Raw genomic sequence first — 20,133 nt, 5'->3', positions numbered from 1 at the left:
CTGTTTTTCAGGCCACTGGCACCATCAACTGTGTCACCGTGCAGGCAGGATCTCTCTCTAGTTAATCCAAAGTCATATGGTACCCTCTCACGGTCCACTGGCAAGAGTTCTTTGTACCAAGTTCCAGTCAAAGTCTCTCCTGCTTTCCAGGCCACGTGGCCAGAGGGGGCATCCCAAAGCTGCGTGGGCCTCTTCTACCAAAGCTGCAGAGGTCTGCACTCCACCAAAAGCATGTGGCTTTCTTCTTCACCTGGATGCAGGGATCTCCATTCTGGCAAAGCTGCGTGGTTTTCCCTTTCACCTCGCCAAGAGGGTGTCCTCACTCTGCCCAAAACCGCATGGCTCTCCCTTCACCTGGCCAAGAGGGGACCCTTACTTTACTGAAACTGCATGGCTCCCCCCCAATGGCTGCCATGTCTGGGTTTTAAATCTTCACGCCAATCTTCCTCTGTACCCCTATTTCCAACTCCTCCCACGATCAGTTACACCTGCCAGTATTTCTGTATTATTTCAAGTTTACTGGGCTGCCATCGTTAGTCTGGGCAGTTATCGCCCCATGTCCTGGAGCCAATCTTCTCCAAGCTCCCTCGCAGGTGCTGTAACTTGGGGGGACCTGCCCCCAGTTACATCTTGAGGGATGTGATTTCATCTTCCTAGTTCCAAGCCTGGCCACAGCCATTTAACATATCCAAGTGACCCGCCAAAGGCTATAGATATGTTAAATGAGCATGCTGTGGATTAGCTGCAAGGCTGTGGCTATAAAAAACAGCCCTGCATGTTTCTGCTCCATGTGTCCCTTCTCCCCAACTCACACGTATGGGAGGGGGGAAGGGGTGAGGACATCTTATATGTCTCTCTAATATTCCTATACACTTTGAGTTTTGGACATCATTCCAAATCTTTTTTTTGGGGGGGCCCCCTTGGCTGCACCCTGTATCAATACCAGTGGATCGCAGTGCGGCCACCTCTGCTTCACGGCTACTGCCTTCTTTTAGTTTATAGGTAAGAGTTGGTGCGGTTCTCCGTGTTTTACAACTGTAAAGAACAACTCCCAAGTTCTCTAGTCCCACAGAAGCCCCTCCTTAGGCTTGAGGAGAAGGTACAGCAGAAGTACTGTCTCTCCCTCTGGGTGTGAAGAGAGTGGGGGCTCAACAGCACAAACATTTCTCCCCAAAAACATCTTCACAGACCCTCCCTCCATACACTATCTTGATCTCACTGTGAAGTAGAACTGTTCTTTAACATCAACCCTGCACATAAAAACTTCATTGAAATGATCTTTAATGGCAGTTAACCATTTGCAAATTAGTCTTCCACCCTTGATACAAAGGGAATGTCTTTCCGTCTCTATCTTCCCTGCACTGCCGAGCACTGAGCTGGGAACAAAGTAGGTGCGCAGTAAAATGTTTGGTGAATGGACAGATGAATGGATCTGAAATCTCCTTTGGTCGTGCAGTAGATTCTCAGAAACACTGTAAAATAATCTGTATGTGTGGCCTATTTAATCACTCCCTGGGAGACTATTCATTCTTGTGTTTATAACATGCCGGGAGTTTCACAGACTTCACATACCCGTGCATAATCAGCTAAGAAATTTTGGGAGATGAAACAGCACAGGGGAAAAGTTCATCTTTTTCAAGGAAGAGATGGATAAGTAAACATGAGATAGCTGAGATTTTTAGAAATGTTAAGGGATGTCAAATCAAGCCTCATTAAAAAGAATTCCCCAAAGCTGTGGAACTGGAAATACTGTTTGAGTAGTTCGTTTCAAAACCCTAAAGCTGCATAGAGCAACAAAGAAACAAAAATTAGATTTAAAATATTTGGCAAAATGTTCATGTGTTAAACATAAGTGATGGATAAAATGAGTTCATCATACTGTTTTTAGTTTTTTTGTATTCTTGAACATTTTATCTTAAAAATAATATTTAAAAAATGAAGCTCGGTCCTGGCTGGTGTCACTCAGTTGGTTGGAGCATTTTCCCAATACCGAAAGGTTGCGGGTTCTATTCCTACTCAGGGCACGTACCTAGGTTGTGGGTTCAGTCTGCAGTCTGGGTGCTGATCCCTGGCCCGCACGTGTACGGGAGACAACCCACTGATGCTTCTTTCTCACATTGATGTTTCTCTCTTACCCTTCCTCTCTCTCTAAAAGCAATGGAGAAAAAAAAGTCTTCAGGTAAGGATTAAAAAAAAATTGAAGCTGGGTATCACCAATGTCTTTACCCTGTTCTAGAAATGAGGAGTCAGAAGAAGCAAAAATAACGGAAACTACGTAGCCTTGGCTGTCTTATAAGTAAGCCTTCACAGGTGCCATTAATATATTAGCATTATGATAGCCATAAAACTTTCTTATTTGGACTAGGGAGTAAAAATGTAGGGAGCAGGAATTTTTGCTTAGAAATAAGGTAGATTCAGAATTTATAGAAATAGAGGGATATTTAGAAATTACATCAGCCCATGCTCTCTCTCTTTGCAAATGAGAATACTGATGCCCCAATCCACCTCAAATGGAATGAAATAACTACCAATCTAGGACAAAAACCTAAGTCTTCTGTATTATGTTTTTTTCTTTGTACCATCCTGGTTGCCACTTGACATTGAATAAGGGCTGCCAAGGCATGGAACCTCAGAGAAGGCATGGATGCCACCCTTCAAATGCAGAGCTTTCTTTTGCTGGGTCTCTTTGACTCCATTATTTCTGTTGTGTACAGGTGGGGCCCTCCTCCTTTTGGACAGTAGATGCTCTGAGTCAGAGCAGTGGACTCACTAGAGCTAGACTTAGTGAGATGAAGGCCAGAGGGGCAGTCACCAACCCCTCAAGAGATCAGTTGTGTGAAGCTGTGCTCTACTTTGAGAAAGCCGTGTGTGCTGCTAATTAGAGCATCGCCTTGATCTACAGAGAGGGAGACTTAGCAAGTCTCTGCTTCTCACCTCACTGATCCTCCAGCCAAGTACAGGATCCAGGGGGCTCAGGGGAGGATATACCACAGGGCGATGAATGTGAGTCACACAGTTCTAGACACAGGAGTCGAAGTTTGAGAGGCACTGACTGAAACAAGGTTGGGTCTGGACAAGACGTGTAGGTGGCTTGATGTTCCTTAGGGTCTTCCCTGATGGCTCACAGGCACACTCCTTCATTTTGGATCGGTGCACCCCTGTGTTTGGAGGTTTAATGTTCTTTAGCACCCTAATATAGTTTTCTGGTTTAGAAGCAATGGGCCCAGAATTAAGCCATTTCAAGTTCACTGATTTGATCAAATGCTTTAGAATAACTTGGTGGGTGGGGGTGAGAAACTCTAGCTTCCACATAATCTTATTCAAGTCCCTTCAAACTTTCCCAAGTAAATCTACTAATGAAAAACAATGTAGTTAGTACATAGCTACAGTTTCAAATCAACCCTCTAGACTTCCTCCCAGTCAGAGGGCTGCCCCTAAACCACTCTCCCACACTGACTTATTTTATGTCAACGACCAAAGAAGCCTTCAGTACAGTCCTGAGATTGGTGGCTTGCGGGCTGAATGTTGCTGGCTTTTAAACATGATTCTTAAAAAAAAAAAAAGTTGCTAACATTTGCAGTTTGGGAGACTTCACTTTTTACAAGTCTGGATTTCAGCTTCTTTTGGAGTATTAGACGATCTCACCACAGCAGAGAGGCTGGAGGGAGGGGATGGCTCCTGCGTGGCAAAACCCCTTTGTGTTTGGAACTCAGAGGAGGCACACCCAGGCCCTGAGCTTTTCCAGTTGACCACCTCCCTCACTGATGTGAATGGATTGTCGGAGCCTTGCTTTACTTTCAAACTAGTTAAATTTTGTTGCTTAGAGAATGCTTTGGGAAGTGGGTGCTGGGGAACTATCAGTTAAAAAGGCCGCTAGGTAGAGTCTTTGGGGCTGCTTCACCATTTACATGCACCATTATGTGCTACTGGCTTCCAAATGTCAGCAATTTTCAAATGGTGTGCCACTAGAATTTTTAAAACATGTAATACCTGACTATTTACTCAGGGGCACTGACCCCTTTTCCCTTAGATTGGCAAATAAAGAATGACAGCCAAACAACAGTAGCTGTCCTGTGTGAATAAATTAAAACCATACCTATTTTTTGTCAGATCAGAAAAAACATACTTTTTGGTGTATACGGCAGAATTTTAGTAATTAGTGTATGTGTGCCAGGAGATGAACAAGGTTGCAAATCACTGCTTTATATGAAGAGTACATCGGAGGTGTCAGCATCCCCCTGGGGGGGACCCGGTATTATCAGCCTGTTTTCAGTCCTCAACATTTGGGCTACCGCATTGCATTTTGGGTCATTGTTGATCTTTGGTACATAGCTCCTTCCGAGGGAGGGCTGACAATGTCCACAAGGGCTCCAAGGAGCATAAATGCGTTCCAATATTATGAATAATTCTGGAAGTTTTTTATTTGGTAAAGACATTTCTTACTAACATTTCAGTCTCCTTAACCTAAACAACTGAACTAGTGTAGCGACTTTGGGAGTAATCTGTGGAGGTGCCCAGGCCGGATCTCAGATGGGGACAGTGGGTGCAGCGGCTGGGGCAGGGAGGCATGGATGGATCCACTGCAGGACTGGCCCAGGCCGGTGCTGCCCTACAAAGTCGGCAGAGCAGCTGGGCGCGAGAGCTTTGTCGGCTCCTCTGCAGCCTCGAGCCCCTGGGCAGCGGCCGAATATGCCACATTGCGCCTGCGCGCAAAGCCCTTCTAAGTAAGGTAAGAAAGTCACCGGTTAAATAAGCTTGAGTAGGACGGTGGATGCTTCAGGAGTCTGCGCAGGCGCGTCCAGCACACGGAACTTATCGGTGCGCAGGCGCCCTTCCTAGCCGCTCTTTAAGTACTGTAAACACAGGGGCCCACCGGTGACAACTTCTGCTTCCGGGTCACGATTTGACAGCAGCTCTCACGACCCTGCTCAACCCCAGGATTCGGTGAGTGAGCCCTCGCTGCGGGAATGCCTGCACCCAGGTTCCCTAGCCGGGCGCAGCATGCCCAGTAACGCTTCCTCCGCTGCCCGCTCGGGGCCGCTAGCCCTGGAGCTTGAGACACTTTCCCGGCCTGGGGCAGATCGGGTCGGGGGGTTGGTCCTCTTCTGGGGCTCCGGCGGCGCAGATTGCGCGAACCTCCCTAAGCACTGGCTCCGGGAGACCTGCTGGGGTTGCTGCAATCTTTAGGGAGCCCATGCGGAAAGTGACACCACATGTCTCGCATTTTGTGCCCTTACCCTCCGCCCCTTAACCTCGGAGAGATGAGGCTGCTCCGAGCCCTTCCCCAGCCGGTGCGATGGGGATTGGGAGTCCCACTGGCTGGGCCGAGGGTCTCCCCGTCCTGGCGGAAGCCGAGGTCTCGTAAGCACCAGAGCTGTTGAACGTCGCTTCTCTTCCATTTTGCTTCTAGCTTCGCAGTAAAAACCCTGGGTGTTTTCTCTGGTTCCGAAGTGAAAGAAAACGGGAGAGAAAGGCCTTTCAGCTCCAGCAGAGGAAAGGGGTGAATTAGAGGTCAAGTTTAGATTTTTTTGACCCTTCCTGACAGTGGCTGTTGTCGATGTGCCCCCAGCTTCACTCTTCACCAGGAATTTGGAGGCAGCAGCAGAGGACCACCGGTCATATTCTGAGTTAAGAGTTCCAAGAGCGCAGCAAAAATGATTGCAGGGTTTATTTACAGCCCAGAATCGGTTAACAGAACCACTTCACTCTAAGCCTTCCACTTTCTAGGCTCTGTCTTCTGTCCCCATTCTTGGAGTCCTGACTTAAGTGAACCCCTGTCTTTTCATTTTTTCCTTACAACAAAGAAGTGTCAGGTGCAGACCCTTGTCTCTGAGGAGTGTAGTGGCAGTTGGAGAAATTATGCCAATTCTAAACCAGCAACGAAATTTCAGAAAGACATGTAAACAAGAGTGTAAGCTTATTCATAATAAAATAGGGGAGAAGAATTCCCAATTGGGATTATTGACACTTATGAATTGAATAATTTTAACTTGCATTCTAGTAATTAGTACTGTGTATATTTAAAACAGGAAAATGGCTAGTGGTTAGCAAAGTAAAAATGATGAGAGTGTATAGTATATTACATAATTTATGAGAGGATACTCTATCACAAAAAGCAAAGGTTACATAGAAGTAAATGACCAAAGTAATTTTAGGACTTTTTCCTTGGTAATCATCGTATTTCTAACATGTTTAATAACAAGTTTTTAATTATTTAAGATCCAAAATAATAAACTTTACATTGGTTCAACAAATATTTATTGAGAACCTGCCATATGCCAGGTACTATTGAAAATAACACTATATTAACCTACAAGGAACTTAGAGTTTAATAAGAACATGGACTCTAAACAGTTACACAAAGAAAGGTGATACTGCGTACCATATTTCCTGCACAATTTTTTATATATGAGGTGTGTCTGGAAAAAGTTTAGCCATTGTTGAAAAAGTCTAGCCATTGTTAATGTAATGAGAATGGTTTGTGCGACGTCAGTGTAACCCAGCAGATAAGGATAAGCAGATGGGAATGCACATGCATGAACAATGATGACTTCACCGTACTAGGCAGTGGGGGCAGTAAATGCCGGTGAGTGAGCATGTGTACTGTGTGGCTGTTGCATTAAAAATGCCTGAGGGAGTAGAGCAACGAATCTGCATCAGTTTTTGCTTTGAGCTTGAACAGTCCCACTGAAACTATTCAGATGATTCAGAAGTCTGAAGCTGTGGGCAACTGATGATTGGCAGCTTCAGCACGACAGTGCGCCCGCTCATGCATCATGTCTCACACAGAGTTTTTATGCAAAACATTAAATCACCCAGGTGACTCAGTCCCCCTACAGCCCAGATTTGGCACCCTGTGACTTCTGGCTTTTCCCAAAATTAAAATCACCTTTGAAAGGGAAGAGATTTCAGACCATCAGTGAGATTCAGGAAAACACCACAGGGCAGCTGATGGCAATTGAGATAACTGTGTGATGTCCCAAGGTGCCTACTTTGAAAGGGACTGAGGTGTCATTGTTTTATGTACAATGTTTCTTATATTTTGTATCTTCAATAAATGTTTTTATATGACATGGTTTGATGCCTTCCTGACAGACCTCATGTGCTTTTTCATGGAAATGTTCCACCTAGTTTGCTGTAATTTTAAATGTTTCCCAACTAGTATGTGGCTGTTATATTGCCAAAACTTCTACCATAGTTGAATTTAAGTATATTGCATTATTTTCCTCTCCTATCTTAGAACTTTCTGTCATGTGATTTCAACATATATTTGCCCAAATCTGTTTCTCAGCTGTCACAGACGGCCAGTTGTTAAAATTTTTAATTCATTTTGCATTCATATCTTTCCTACAACTGCAAGCATGTGTCTTTGGTGTAAACTGAATTTTTTTTCTAATTTCACATAGATCACTCCAGAATTGTACTTTTGCATTCCTTTCTTATTTTAGAATATTACATCAAATATTTCCCATTTTCTTTTTTGCTGAATGTATTTTAAACTATTTCACAGATGCCTTGTCATTAACAAAATGTATTTGTTTCATAGCTTCTCCCCTCTTCTCACACGTGACAGTCACTTCCATGCCCTTTAGCCAGTCGACCAACCAATATGTATTAAATACCCACTTTTTGGGAGATTGTGGACGTGGAGCATCCACATGGGCAAGAAGTAGAAGACAAGGACCTTGCCTTCCCCTGGATTACAACTGAGATGGAGGAACCCTACGACTGTAACTGTACTGCAAGGCCAAATGTAACAAATAATCTAAATGTGGTGCTGATTAAGACCACAAAATCCAGAGGAGGAAAAGAATGGTTTTTGGCATCTTCAGCCTTTAAAAAAAAATCCCCTTCCTGCCCTGGCTGGTGTAGCTCAGTGGATTTAGCACAGGCCTGTGAAGCAAAGGGTCGCCGGTTTGATTCCCAGTCAGGGCACATGCCTGGGTTGCAGGCCAGGTCCCCAGTAGGGCACACATGAGAGGCAACCACACATTGATGTTTCTCTCCCACTCTTTCTCCTTCCCTTCCTCTCTCTAAAAATAAATAAATAAAATATCTTTTAAAAATCCCCCTTTTTCTGTGCTCTTGTTTTAACCCACACGGAACTCGGTGGGGGTCTCAGGGAAATGGACTGTACTAGTTCAGGGAGTGGAGCTGAGGTTCCAGGGTCAGGTCATTTGTGTTTGGTTACCCAACTCCCTGAGAACTATTGTTAATCTGTTTCCTTATGATTGAGAGAAAATGATATTAATTGATCACAGATCTCTTTGAAATCTGCTTTCAGTGTTAGGAAGGCCTTAGGGGACTCCTGCCTCTGAGGACAGGTAGCTCAGCGATATTGTAAATGCCTCAAACTTCTTTGTTCCAGGCAGTTTGGAGCATGTAAACACACCCTGAGCCTTGATGAGTTCCAGCATGTGGTATATTATGCAGAGCATTCAGAGCAAATACTCTCTGTCAGAGCGCTTGATCCGGACGATCGCTGCCATTCGTTCCTTCCCACATGACAACGTAGAGGACCTCATCAGAGGGGTGAGTGTGCTGTTCCTGATGCGACAGTCCTTGGGGAGGTGAGGCCGGAGAGTTCCTGGGGGACCCTAATGGATTGCGGATTTGTGGCTTTGACTCAGCTCTAGACACAGCGTTTTTACAATCTTCTTAAATGTACTCACTCAGCCATTGAAGTGTATTTTCTCTGTTTTGCTTCTCTTTCTCTCTCCTTTTTACTTTGGGCATCTGATATTTTCCTTCAGGAATTATGTTCTAGATAACCCCAGTCTCATGGTCTTTGTAAAATCTCTAGGTTGGCGCAGAGATCCCATGGGATCCCGCAAGCTCAAAGCCTTCTACACAGGTTACACTGAGGGAGAAAGGAGCCCAGGGAAGTAGAAGTGGTTTTCAGACCCTTGTGGTTTATGATTATGCAGAGAGATGTCATCTGTGTCTGTCTTAACAGCTGCTACTTCTGGAAGAATAGTACCAGCTCCTAAGATGCATGGTAATTGTTGCCTTAAGAAAACACCTTGCTATCTGACATTTAACCACTGCTGTTCAGTATTTCTGTTACATGACTAGGTCTGTGATACCTTTTTCTGTATATTATTCCTGTGGAAGAGAAGTTACAGGGTAATTTTTTGTCACTAGGAGATGCATCTAGATGGTTACTGCTGTACATTCTTTTTAACAACTTTAGATCCTTATGTATCGCCTGGATCTCTGGAGCTGCTTCAGAGCGAAGTGGCTGGGAGGAGAAAGTCCTACAGTGTTAGCTTGTGCTCAGTAAAAATGGTATCAGAAGGCTCAGCGGTAGAAATTTTGTCATGTCGTAATTCTAGCTCCAGTGCTGAGTCATCCGGTGACTTTGGTCTGTCTGTGGTACCTCCTCTCCTTTGTCAGCTCTGAGAAGGAAGTACCAGCAGGGGTGAGATGGCAGAGAATGCTGATACTAAGAGCCTACTTCGAAAATGTCTGTAAACAAAAAGATAACGTTATGATGACCTTACCATTAGTGATGGTCATCTGTTGAGTGACAGAAAGAATGTGCCAGTTCTCCTGTCTCCTGACAGACTCACTTTCCTGGGTTTTTCAGAGCACGGTAGCCACAGAAAGCTCTCCATGCTTTCCTGCCTGATGATAAGGGTCTCACCATGCTCACACGTCAGGTTATGTCCTTCATGATGTCTGAATGACCTTCTCACAGGCTGTCCCGTGCAGGAAAAAACCTGATTTAAGGACTTGAAAGTTCCTTTTTCTTCTGCAGTGTTTTCACTTGGTTTGGATATTAACATTAAAACATCACTTAATTAATAGGAGTAAAAACCGGGACCATTCGTCTGTTTACAGGAGAGTCAGAGTTAGGACCCCCTGCCCGCCCCCACCCCTCTGAGTTTGGTCCTGCTCCCTGAGCCACAGCGCAGCACTGACCGGGTCTCCTTCCGCGCAGGGGGCGGATGTGAACTGCACCCACGGCACGCTGAAGCCCCTGCACTGCGCCTGCATGGTGTCGGACGCCGACTGCGTGGAGCTGCTCCTGGAGAAAGGGGCCGAGGTACTGTTCCCACGCTGCCGCCTTAGTGGCTCGCTGAGCTCGAGTGTCACATTTTCTTAAAATTTGTCAGTCCTCCCATCTCTTCCCGCCTTCTGGCTCCTGGTAATATTGGCATAGCCAATATTAAAGAAAAACGTGATGGCAAATATATAAAATTACTCTAGGGTTTCATTCCTTTGCCTTTCTTTTTTTTGTTCATGGCTCTAGAAAGAGGGAGTTTTATTTCCCCTTTCTCTCCTCGGCTTTTTTTCTGGGGTTGTTTATACTTCTATTTAATCTTTTTATTGCCTTTTGATTTTCCAAGAGCTGTAAGTGCAGAGGTCTCTCAGCTCTGATTAAATCTAAAAACCATGTCAGACCTGCTATGAGACGTGCAATTTTAATACCATCATCACAGGAAGATATGTCTCATTTGGCAGTCCCTTCCTCAGAACTGGGCTACTTGTGCTGTTTCTGTCTTCTATAACTACGTTAGCAGTTTTGACTCTTGGGGAGCAGTCTTGAATGTGCACATGCCTGTTGTAGACTGCTCTGCCTAATTTTAGGAATTGTATCTCTACCCCTTGTGGCTAAGGGCAAGAGACGACCTTTGGAATGCCAGCCACAGGAGACAAAGCCTGTCTCTGGTAGCAAACGCTGCCTCAGTTCCTCTCCCTGCCCCCAAAGCCTGGTTGGAAGTCAATGACGGGTGAGACCCCTCACAGTGGGGGGCAACCTAAGCCAGACTCATCACTTGGGAGGCTTTCATGGAAGGACTGGGGGGGGCTGCAACAGAGAGCAATGGACTCTCACCCCCCCCCCACCCCCCGCCCAGCTTTGACAAAGCCCGAGTCCCCATGTCATCTGGGAGAAGCGCTTCCTGGCTCTAATCCCCTTAAGCCTGAATACCTGTTGGGGAGAGGTACTGCTCCTTGCCTTACTAGAGTGTGTCCTGGGGAAAAATCTGGCAGCACAAAGACTTGCTGATAAACCTGAGAAATCTGCTCTGCTAACAGTGCTTTCATTCATATGATAAGGGTCCGAGAGGAAATGAGTTTGTCTCCCAAAGTTTCTGCAACTCTGACTCATAGTAAGCCCTCAGGCCTCTTTGTAATGTTATCTACTGTTTGATCCTTGCCACCCTGTATTCCTGTGTATTACAACCCAATAAAAGGCTATGGAAGAAGGCGCTCAGGGCCTATTTCTCCCCGGAGAAACTGGCCGCTGCTGGCCTCTTTCTCCCCAGAGAAACTGGCCACAGCCCACGCCTCCATCCCCAAACAGATCTCATCTTGTCTCGGCCATATTTACTCACTCACGCGTGTCCGTGGCACCAGGGGGACCTTGAGAAAGTGGTTGCCCCCACACGTGCCGAGGCGCTAATTTGATTCAGACATGATGCTATGAAGCTGGGGTGCAGGCCCCAAACACACTGGTCCATCAGTCTGAGGGCAGCCCCAGCCTCTGCCTGCCACACGGCCCTGTCATTCTCTGTTGTCATTCTGTATTCTGCAACTTTCGCGAGGGGCCCTGAAACAGAAGCCCAGGGATAAAGTCAGTGATGAACATGAAAGTGTCTTGGGGCAGACGGCGCGCACAGGAGAGAGTTTTTAACTCAGTTAAACTCAGTTAAATATTTTAGTTTCTCTTTATTGCATTTTATGGGGGCAGATAATATACTATATATAAATTTGGGGTTTGAAGTCTGTAGCCTTCAAAAATTATTGCTGATTTTTAGCAAGCCAGGTGCTTTCCCAGAATTGGGAGATTTGTGATCTTTTTTCCGTCCAGGCTTCTCTCGTGCCTCCACAGCGCATTTTTGCGAGGAGCTGACTTGGATTAACAAGCTTCTCTGCGTGGCGCAAGAGCACAGCCCAGCTACGTGGGCAGAGCTTTGTTTGGCTCATTACTTTTCAGTTTGGTCACCCTTAGCCACAGGGTAGAGTGAGTCAGGATAAGGAAAATCACCCAGAATATTTACTCTGGCTAATATATTCATGCCGCTTTCCAACAGATGCCTATTAGAGTAGTTACGTGGACTTAGACTTCATCTTCCCCTCTTTTAGCCCTTACTCTCTGGTACAGAATCTAGTGAATAATAAATAAGAATAAAAAAATAAATACTAAGGAAGAACACCTGAATCACGCAGGCCAGCCAATCAGTGCACCTGGTAGGGCTGGTGGTTTGGGGATGGTTCTTTTCCTGTTTGTTCCTAAGCTCCCGCCCTTCCTTCACCCCCATCACCAACTCCCCCCAAGCCCCCCCATTACTTGTTGACCCTCTTGTTCCCAACATCACAAGTGAAACTAATGGGTAAACACGCGAGCTTCTTTGCCTGCCTGCCTGTCTCGCCCTCAGCAGTCTGCCTACTTTAATCAAGTTCCTCCCTCTCTACAGGTGAATGCCCTGGATGGGTATAACCGGACAGCCCTCCACTACGCAGCCGAGAAGGATGAGGCTTGCGTGGAGGTCCTACTGGAGTACGGTGCAAACCCCAATGCACTGGATGGCAACCGAGACACCCCACTGCACTGGGCAGCCTTTAAGAACAATGCCGAATGTGTGCGGGCCCTCCTGGAGAGCGGGGCCTCTGTCAATGCCCTAGATTACAACAACGACACCCCGCTCAGCTGGGCTGCCATGAAGGGGAATCTGGAGAGCGTCAGCATCCTTCTCGATTATGGCGCAGAGGTCAGAGTCATCAACCTGAAAGGCCAGACACCCATCTCGCGCCTGGTGGCTCTGCTCGTCAGGGGCCTTGGAACAGAGAAAGAGGACTCTTGCTTTGAGCTCCTCCACAGAGCTGTTGGACACTTCGAGTTACGGAAAAATGGCACCATGCCACGAGAGGTGGCGAGAGACCAGCAGCTGTGTGAGAAACTGACTGTTCTGTGCTCAGCCCCGGGAACTCTAAAGACACTCTCTCGCTACGCTGTGCGCCGCAGCCTGGGACTGCAGTATCTGCCAGATGCAGTGAAGGGCCTGCCCCTGCCCGCTTCCCTGAAGGAGTACCTGCTGCTTGTAGAGTAGCCTGGAGGAGATGCCTGCACCTTCACGCAGGCAACGCAGGCAACTCGGGGCGAGGGTTCTCCCTGCACCTGTGTCTCTTTGTCTTGGAAAACAGGAAAAACAGCTGTTCCTGTTGCGTGGTTTATATTTTCAGGCAACGTGTCACAACAGTAACTTCCACACCATCTCCTCTCCCCAAAGCAATAAGCCAACCAAACAAAAAAGTCTTTCACTTGTTTTCTGTTTACTTGGCTTTTTATATTGCACCCACACAAAAGTGGTTTCCCCCCTCCCCTTCCCTGTAGGGAAAAAGTCAGCAGTGCAACCTGATTTCTCTAGGAAGATGGAAAGTACAAAACACTTGAATGTGTGTTTGGTTTTTCTTTGGGGACGTAATTAACACTTGGGAAGAATCCTCTAGAAGCATTTTAACTGAACTGTGAGAAGTTGGAGAAAATGCCAGCTAACATTGCGGCCCAGAGACAGATGTACGACAGCTTCAGAGTGTGCAGATTGAGAATGGGGCCGGATGCCCCCCACCCCGGAGTGCCACATCATGGGGCATTCAGAAGGGCCTGACCCCTCTCTCACAATTGTAAGGGGAAAAAAAATGAGGCAAAGCAGTCTTTGCCTCTTTTTGATAGTTGCACCCAAGGATTACAATAACTCAGCAATGTTATCTCAGAAAGATTGTCTTGCTGCTTCCCACGCAGTAGGAGACACAGTGGGTTCTGAGCAGTCCTAAGTTTCTTCTAATGCAGTTCCTCCTCTTCCTGAAAGCCAGTTTGCTCTAGTGGCTTGTCAGGCTTTTCCCGCACCAGACGACCCTTCCTCTGCTCTGGCTGGAGGAGCTGGGCTGTCCTTTCCCGTGGGTCTTCCTCATTCCCCAGGTGAAGCTCACTCTAAGGGCTGGGGGTTACTTTTCTTTCAGGTGTTTCAGAATATTTGCTCTTCACGGTCTCTACAAGATACTGGTGGGGGGAACGGGGTTGGGGGCTTGGGAAAGAGCATCATAAGAGCTTTTTTTGAGATGGCTGCCTACCCAAAAAAAGATGTTTTTAGTGAACAATGTTTAGTCAACAATACTCCTTTTCATGTTCCTAAACTAGATCAAGTGAGCATTGATCTTCAATGACCTGTATGCAAATTTGAAAAACTGAAAGAAAAAAAAGGCAATTGGGAACTACACATAAAGAATCTGCTGGCATAGCTGATTTAAAGAAGTATATCTGCTTTTGCCCTTTTGCTATTGGTGTTTTTGCTTACTTAAAAAAATAAACAATTCTAAAAGCAACTCTGGCAATTTCTACTGTTCCTACTTTCTGCACGTTATTTAAACACCCTGAGTGCCAGCACCCTCCTCTTCAAAATGGGGCTGTTGCCACCCCCTCACAGGCTGTTTGAGGGCTCACTGACAATAGTGCTTGGCATATATCATTAATTTTTATACAGAGAGCATTGGACTGCTGTAATACTGGACTCTGACCAGCCTTCTCAGTCACTACACTTAGATCCTTTTTAGGGTATAGCGGTAATACTTTGGACAGCCAGCAAAAGTGATGCACTAGAGATAATCCCTTCCTCCACCCCTTGTAAGCCTGAATCTTCCTGCTTCATCAGGCAAGTGAGGAAATGGTGCCTTGGGAGGACCGTGGGCCTGTGCTGAGAGCCAGGACCTGGTTATCGGCAGGGCACCATGACCACCCTTGGGGGTGTGGCTTCCCAGTGCTCAGGGCCAGCTGCATCACTGGAGCACTTGGCTAATAAGGAGGTAGCAGTTATTGCTATGGAACAGAGAAATTAAGCTGAATAAGAACTGACATCTTTCCAAAAACAGTATTTAAACCAAACCAGGTCCCAGACTGGGCATCTCAATTTCCCAAGCTTCCTAAACGTGTACTTCTCCCCACAGACAGCATCTGGCTCTCATCTGGGAAGGAGGGTCCTGGGCAATCAGTGGAGGAAGAGAGATCACGTTGGAAAAAGCAACTCTGGGTAATGGGTGTATGGGGTACGTGGTCAAGAGGTGAAATACAACTTTGGCTTAAGGGAGCCTGGAGCATCATACTGGCTGCTGAGAACACAGGAGTGACCTGTGCGGGATGGGGTGAGGACCAGCGTCCTATGTTCTAGGACCCTGCGTACAGAGCCAAGAGGTGGCACAGGAGTCCACGGGGTGCTCTGTCTGGATGCAGTCTGGTCGCACTACACTCTACTTGTGAAGGTGATAACAGGACATCCACAAGCACAGTGACCAGTTGGCATTTATTAGTGTAGTTATTGTCACTGTAGCAGAAGTAGTAGAGGAACTCAGACTTTGTTATCACAAAGAAATAAATAAAGCTTATTTTTAGGAAAATTCTAACCGAGTAACTGAAATCTAGCAGTGGCACTAGATGAGCCCAGCCTCGTGTGATGAAGGAAGCTGGGGCAGAAGTCATGATAAATTCTACCTAAAACAAGCTTTCACTCGTCGCCCCCTAGCCAGAGTGACCTTGGCTGCAGTTACAGAGTAGAAGGAAACCTAATGAAAAATGAGCTAAAACCCTTGAGAACATATGGATGTGTGGATCTATTGGGGATGAGCTGACCACGACGAGACCATCCACTCCCCTCACTCTGAAGATGTTTAGACGGGAGCCTCTCCAGACCGCTTCCGGCTGATGTGCTCCAGGTGAGCGTGCTCCGAGGTATCCAGGTCGATCTCGTATTTGGCGAGGATTTTGAGGATGGGCCTCAGCTTCAGCCACCACTGTTCCTTGGGGATGCGGTGCCTACAGAGGAATGAGGTACGTGATTTAATCTTTCAGCAGAACAATCATCTTCTACCAAAGGGTTATGGGGAGAAGGTGACCAAAAGAGCCTGGATTTAGGGCACGGGCATCAGATCTTAAGTGGGTACGCCTACAGGTGTTACTCCTGAAAGAAGGACTGAAGACAGTGAGCAGATTGGAGAAGGTAGACCTCGAAGTTACCAGGGAGGGAACCACTCCAGGAAGCAGATGTACTCACTCAAAATCGGTCTGGTCCTTCAGCTCGGTCACTGGTTGAAAGACCAGGGACCTCTTACGCATCCCCAGAACGCAGCCGGAGTCTGGAGTATTGGCAAAGATCCGCCCTGCAAGAAGGGATGGGTCAGTCGAGTTTTACACTGGGGACCCAGCCTCTGGGGAGGGGCCTCTCCCTCTCACCCCACCTACCATTCCGGTAACTCTCTTTGATTTTCCCCGTCATCCAGTTCATAGCTTTGGCGCCCATCTTCGTCGCAAAATTCCTGTCAAATGGAGTTGGGCTCCCACCCTGGAGAAAGAATCATAGAAATTGCAGAGGGTAGGACTCTAAGTAGCAGAAGTATTTGACAACAAAGAGAAAAAGGAAAGAATGGGCCCCAGGTTTGTAGCCAGAAACAGGAATCCAGAAATGTAATTATGAAAGGAAATTCTACAATGGCCTGGGACCCAGGGGGCGCTGGCCCGGCATATCTGACCACTTGTCAGGTTGAAGGGTCACTGGTGAGTCGAGGGGATGACTGGCCTCACGATGGCCTCTTCCAGCTCCACAGCGGCCAGATCCTGTTCATGTGCCTCTAGTCTCACTGTCCTCTCAGTCACTTCCCTACCTCTCTTCGACCTGGCAGCTTTTCAGTCCTCACCATTAAGGACAACCAAGTGTTCCTTGTGGCCCAGTCTGGATGCCCTCAGTAGCACCTCAGAATAATATAAAACATGTAGATTTTTTCCCCCTGAACTAAGAGAAAGTGGGAAAGAGAAACAGGAAAGAGGTCTTCACACTTTAATCGTACCCCCTCCTGCTCATTCAAACTGAGATACTAGAAACCTGTTTGTGGGCAGAGATCAAAGGTCAGTGCTTATGTAGACCAGCTGGGGACACCCCGGGGTGTGGGTGGTGGAAAGGAATTCTTTTTCCCTTGAAGCCCAGTCTGTGGGGATGGAGCCCGACAGCAGCAGGTGCCTGCGCTCGTTCCACGGGTTCCGTGTGAAACAGATGTTGGGAAGAGCACTGGACGAGGCTCATCCTGGCTCTCATCCAAGAGATGAATGGCCCTGAAATGCTTAATTCTCCTCTCTGGGCTTCATTTCCTTCATTGCAATCGGTGGTTCTCACCTGGAGACAGTGTTGCCCTCCAGGAGACATTGGCCATGTCTGGAGACCTGTGTTACTTGTCACAACTCGGGGTGGAGGTACTACCAGTGCCTCGTGGGTAGAGTCCAGGAACGTTGCTAAACTACGCTGCGAGGCACGGAGCAGCCACCGTGACAAAGAATTACCCTGCTCCGAATGGCAACAGTGCTGGGGTTGAGAAACCCTGCCCTAGAGGAGCAGCGTGGGCCGCACAATCTCTAAGGCCATCTCCAGGGTGAAGACGTCCTGGTTCTGTGATGTAAGACTGGAGGCTCAGGTGCTATGGTGGCACCAGCAGCCGCCAGCACGTGAGAGGCCGGTGGGAGCCACGGTAGCTGGTGGGGGACATGGCTGTCTGGTGAAGGGCGGGACTGGGGTGTCTCCTACCTGCTGCATGTGGCCAAGCACGTTCTTCCTGCTGTCGAAGATGCCCTTGCCCTCCTCGGAGTACAGGTTGAAAATGAAGTCAGTGGTGTAGTTCTCGTTGCACTTCTCATTCCTGCCAGGCGGAGGCCGGAAGCCCGTGACTTCGGTTGTCCCCCCACCCTGACACTCCGGTGCTGCCTCTGTGGCTCTGTCCTCACTTTTCTTCCCCCCCCCCCCCCCGGGTTCGGGTTCTCTCCCTTTGCATCTACAGATCCCTCAGGGTCCCAATCATGGGTCTATTCTGTGCGCAGGGGCCAAAGCCTGGCTATTTTCTCTCTTCACTTAGGAACAAGCCGTGGACGAGGTACCTTAACACCAAGCCTCTCTTCACAGTTGTTTTCATCTTTTGCACCAGATGTTCAACATTCGCCTGAAAATGAAACAATAAATCCTAAGCCTGGCTGGGGGTGGACAGGATCCAGCAAGTGCCTCGACCTCTTCTCCCCCGCCGACCTCGCCCCGAGAAGGAAGGGCACGGGACAGTGCCGTTGGCACTCCCGGGCCTGGAGTGTGCCTGATCCCTTCACGAAGTTCAGTGCAGACTGGAATTTAAATGAAGGCTCCACATGCGACGGGCAGAAGTGTAAGGAGGAAAGTTGGAGACAGCTGTGGGGACTGTCAGCTTTCAGCCCCCTCCCACCTCCACTTCAACTTCCCTTTCTAGGGGTCTCTGCTTCCCCCAGAGGCTGGACTCTGCTCTCAGCATCAGTCGTTAAGGGAGCTGCTTGTATGTACAGCAGTGATTCTCCAGGGAGGAACCAGTTCCTTCCTTGGACTTGGAGGTGCGGGTAGGAGAGAAAGAGCCCCACCCCCTCACTCCAGGCAGGAGCTGGCTGGGCTCTGGGATCGGGGAGCTCCTCCAGCCTGCCGCCCCCTCCACAGTGTGGCTCTTCTTTCCTCCAGTGAACTGGGATCTTGGGAAGTCAGGATCATACGGTCCCTCTTGTGACATAGGACTCAGGGCCTAACCCCGGAGGTGAAAGTGTATCCCCTCCTCAAAACTGGAGTGAGAAGAGTCCGCTTGGGTGGCAAGGGGACCTGGGAAGGGCGGTGTGATGTAGTACAAAGATCACCAACTTTCTCAATCAGCTATGAATTTAGAAAAGTGTAAACCTTTCTCATCTGTAACATGGAGACAGGATCTCCCTTGTGTGTCTGCCGTGAAGATAAAATGAAAACCACACACAAAGGGCTGAGCAGCACGAACACTCCAACTACAGACGCCGTCATCACGGACGTGAGGTTACACTAGGGGACGCCTGCTCTGTGCTCTTCCCTGTCTCCTTGCAGGGCTCCACGGACCAATCAGCTCTGTCCTCATCCTGAGATCTTGAAGCACGGGCCGCTGCGGGACAATGGCACAGACTAGGGCGGGGGAGGGCTACCTTGCAGGCTCTGGGTGGCCGCCTACCTGCAGATCTCGAATGGTGAAGGGTTCCTCAAAAATGTAGGCAGCATCGGCCCCAGCTGCCAGCCCCGCCATGGTGGCCAGGTAGCCGCAGTAGCCACCCATAGTTTCGATGATAAACACCCGACGCTTGGTGCCTGCTGCTGACTGCTTGATGCGGTCACAGGTCTGCAAAGACAAAGGGTCACAGAAAGTCAAGGTCAGGGGTCTGAGTCTTGTCACTTCTGTGGCCCTTGTCATAACCCAGCTCTGGAACTACCCCCTCCCACAGGGGCCAGCCCGGCAGGGCCCCTACGCCCCAGGCTCTTGCCTTCGGGAACGGCAGGCACATGTGCCAAGCGCACTGTGGACACTGTCTCTTGGGAGGAGGGTGGACCTACTCTTCCTGTTCCTCAAAGTACAGAACTTAGGGTGTGTGGCCTCAGGAGGGAAAGACATTGGCAGGCAGGGTCCTGACGCAGTTCTCGTTTAGGAGACAGACACACTAGGTGGGGAGAATGGACACCACAGGTGCAGTGAAATAGTCTGTGCAAATGCCTGGACCCAGAAAAGCATTTTTCAAACACTGCCACTTGGTTGGCACAGAAACATAAACCTTATTTCCCAGGACTGGACTCGGCCCAGGACTTAGAGTCCCGGCTGCAGGTGCGGGGGCAGCAGCAGCAGCAGCAGCGGGGGGCTCTCACCGTGCAGATGGTATTGAGTGCTGTGTCAGCCCCCACGCTGAAGTCCGAGCCCGGGACGTTGTTGGAGACCGTAGCAGGGATGACCACAAACGGGATGCAGAGCTCGTCGTACTGCTTCCTGCCCTCCATCAGCTCCAGGCCCCCTGTGTAAGCCTGAGGAGAGAGCCACAGGGCCAGGAGTGCGGGGCGGGGGGGGGGGGCAGGGGGGGGGGAGTGGGAGGGCAGGAGGGAGAGGAAGCATCAGCAGCGCACTCACCTCGAAGCCCCCAATGATGATGAGGCCCTGAATGTTGAACTTAGTGATGTTGGCGCTGATCTGTTCGAAGTTCTTCTTGGGCAGAGTCCTAGTTCACAGAGAGGAGGTGGGGGTGGGGAGAGGGGATAATGAAATTTGGGGAAGAGACAGTAAAATTGAAAGAGAGGAAAGTCTGAG

At 48.3% G+C, this 20,133-nt stretch overlaps 2 protein-coding genes across 5 annotated transcripts in view; one reads left to right on the top strand and one right to left on the bottom strand.

The window, feature by feature from the left end:
- Positions 1-14,331, top strand: part of ASB8 (ankyrin repeat and SOCS box containing 8) — a 33,164-nt gene extending 18,833 nt beyond the window's left edge. Inside the window, exons 1-4 of one of the 3 annotated variants that reach the window (XM_037135677.2) lie at positions 4,836-4,944; positions 8,373-8,532; positions 9,944-10,048; positions 12,426-14,331. In XM_037135677.2, coding sequence (XP_036991572.1) covers positions 8,404-8,532; positions 9,944-10,048; positions 12,426-13,058 — 867 coding nt within the window. In that variant the 5' untranslated portion in view covers positions 4,836-4,944; positions 8,373-8,403 and the 3' untranslated portion in view covers positions 13,059-14,331. Of the gene's footprint in view, positions 1-4,835; positions 4,945-8,368; positions 8,533-9,943; positions 10,049-12,425 lie in introns of those variants that run through there. The other 2 variants (XM_037135668.2, XM_053661719.1) reach the window with 2 other exon arrangements.
- Positions 14,332-15,283: 952 nt separating this feature from the next.
- Positions 15,284-20,133, bottom strand: part of PFKM (phosphofructokinase, muscle) — a 33,498-nt gene continuing 28,648 nt past the window's right edge. For both annotated transcript variants that reach the window (XM_037135618.2, XM_037135642.2), the window contains 8 exons: positions 19,957-20,044; positions 19,701-19,853; positions 19,018-19,182; positions 17,915-17,976; positions 17,568-17,679; positions 16,238-16,337; positions 16,050-16,155; positions 15,284-15,811 (listed from right to left, as the gene is read on the bottom strand). In XM_037135618.2, coding sequence (XP_036991513.2) covers positions 15,667-15,811; positions 16,050-16,155; positions 16,238-16,337; positions 17,568-17,679; positions 17,915-17,976; positions 19,018-19,182; positions 19,701-19,853; positions 19,957-20,044 — 931 coding nt within the window. In that variant the 3' untranslated portion in view covers positions 15,284-15,666. The remainder of the gene's footprint in view (positions 15,812-16,049; positions 16,156-16,237; positions 16,338-17,567; positions 17,680-17,914; positions 17,977-19,017; positions 19,183-19,700; positions 19,854-19,956; positions 20,045-20,133) is intronic.

Source organism: Artibeus jamaicensis, unplaced genomic scaffold (assembly GCF_021234435.1).
Source record: "Artibeus jamaicensis isolate MK-2021 breed Jamaican fruit bat unplaced genomic scaffold, CSHL_Jam_final contig_233, whole genome shotgun sequence".
NCBI classification, from domain to species: domain Eukaryota; kingdom Metazoa; phylum Chordata; class Mammalia; order Chiroptera; family Phyllostomidae; genus Artibeus; species Artibeus jamaicensis.
This window is presented reverse-complemented; position numbering and strand designations above follow the sequence as displayed.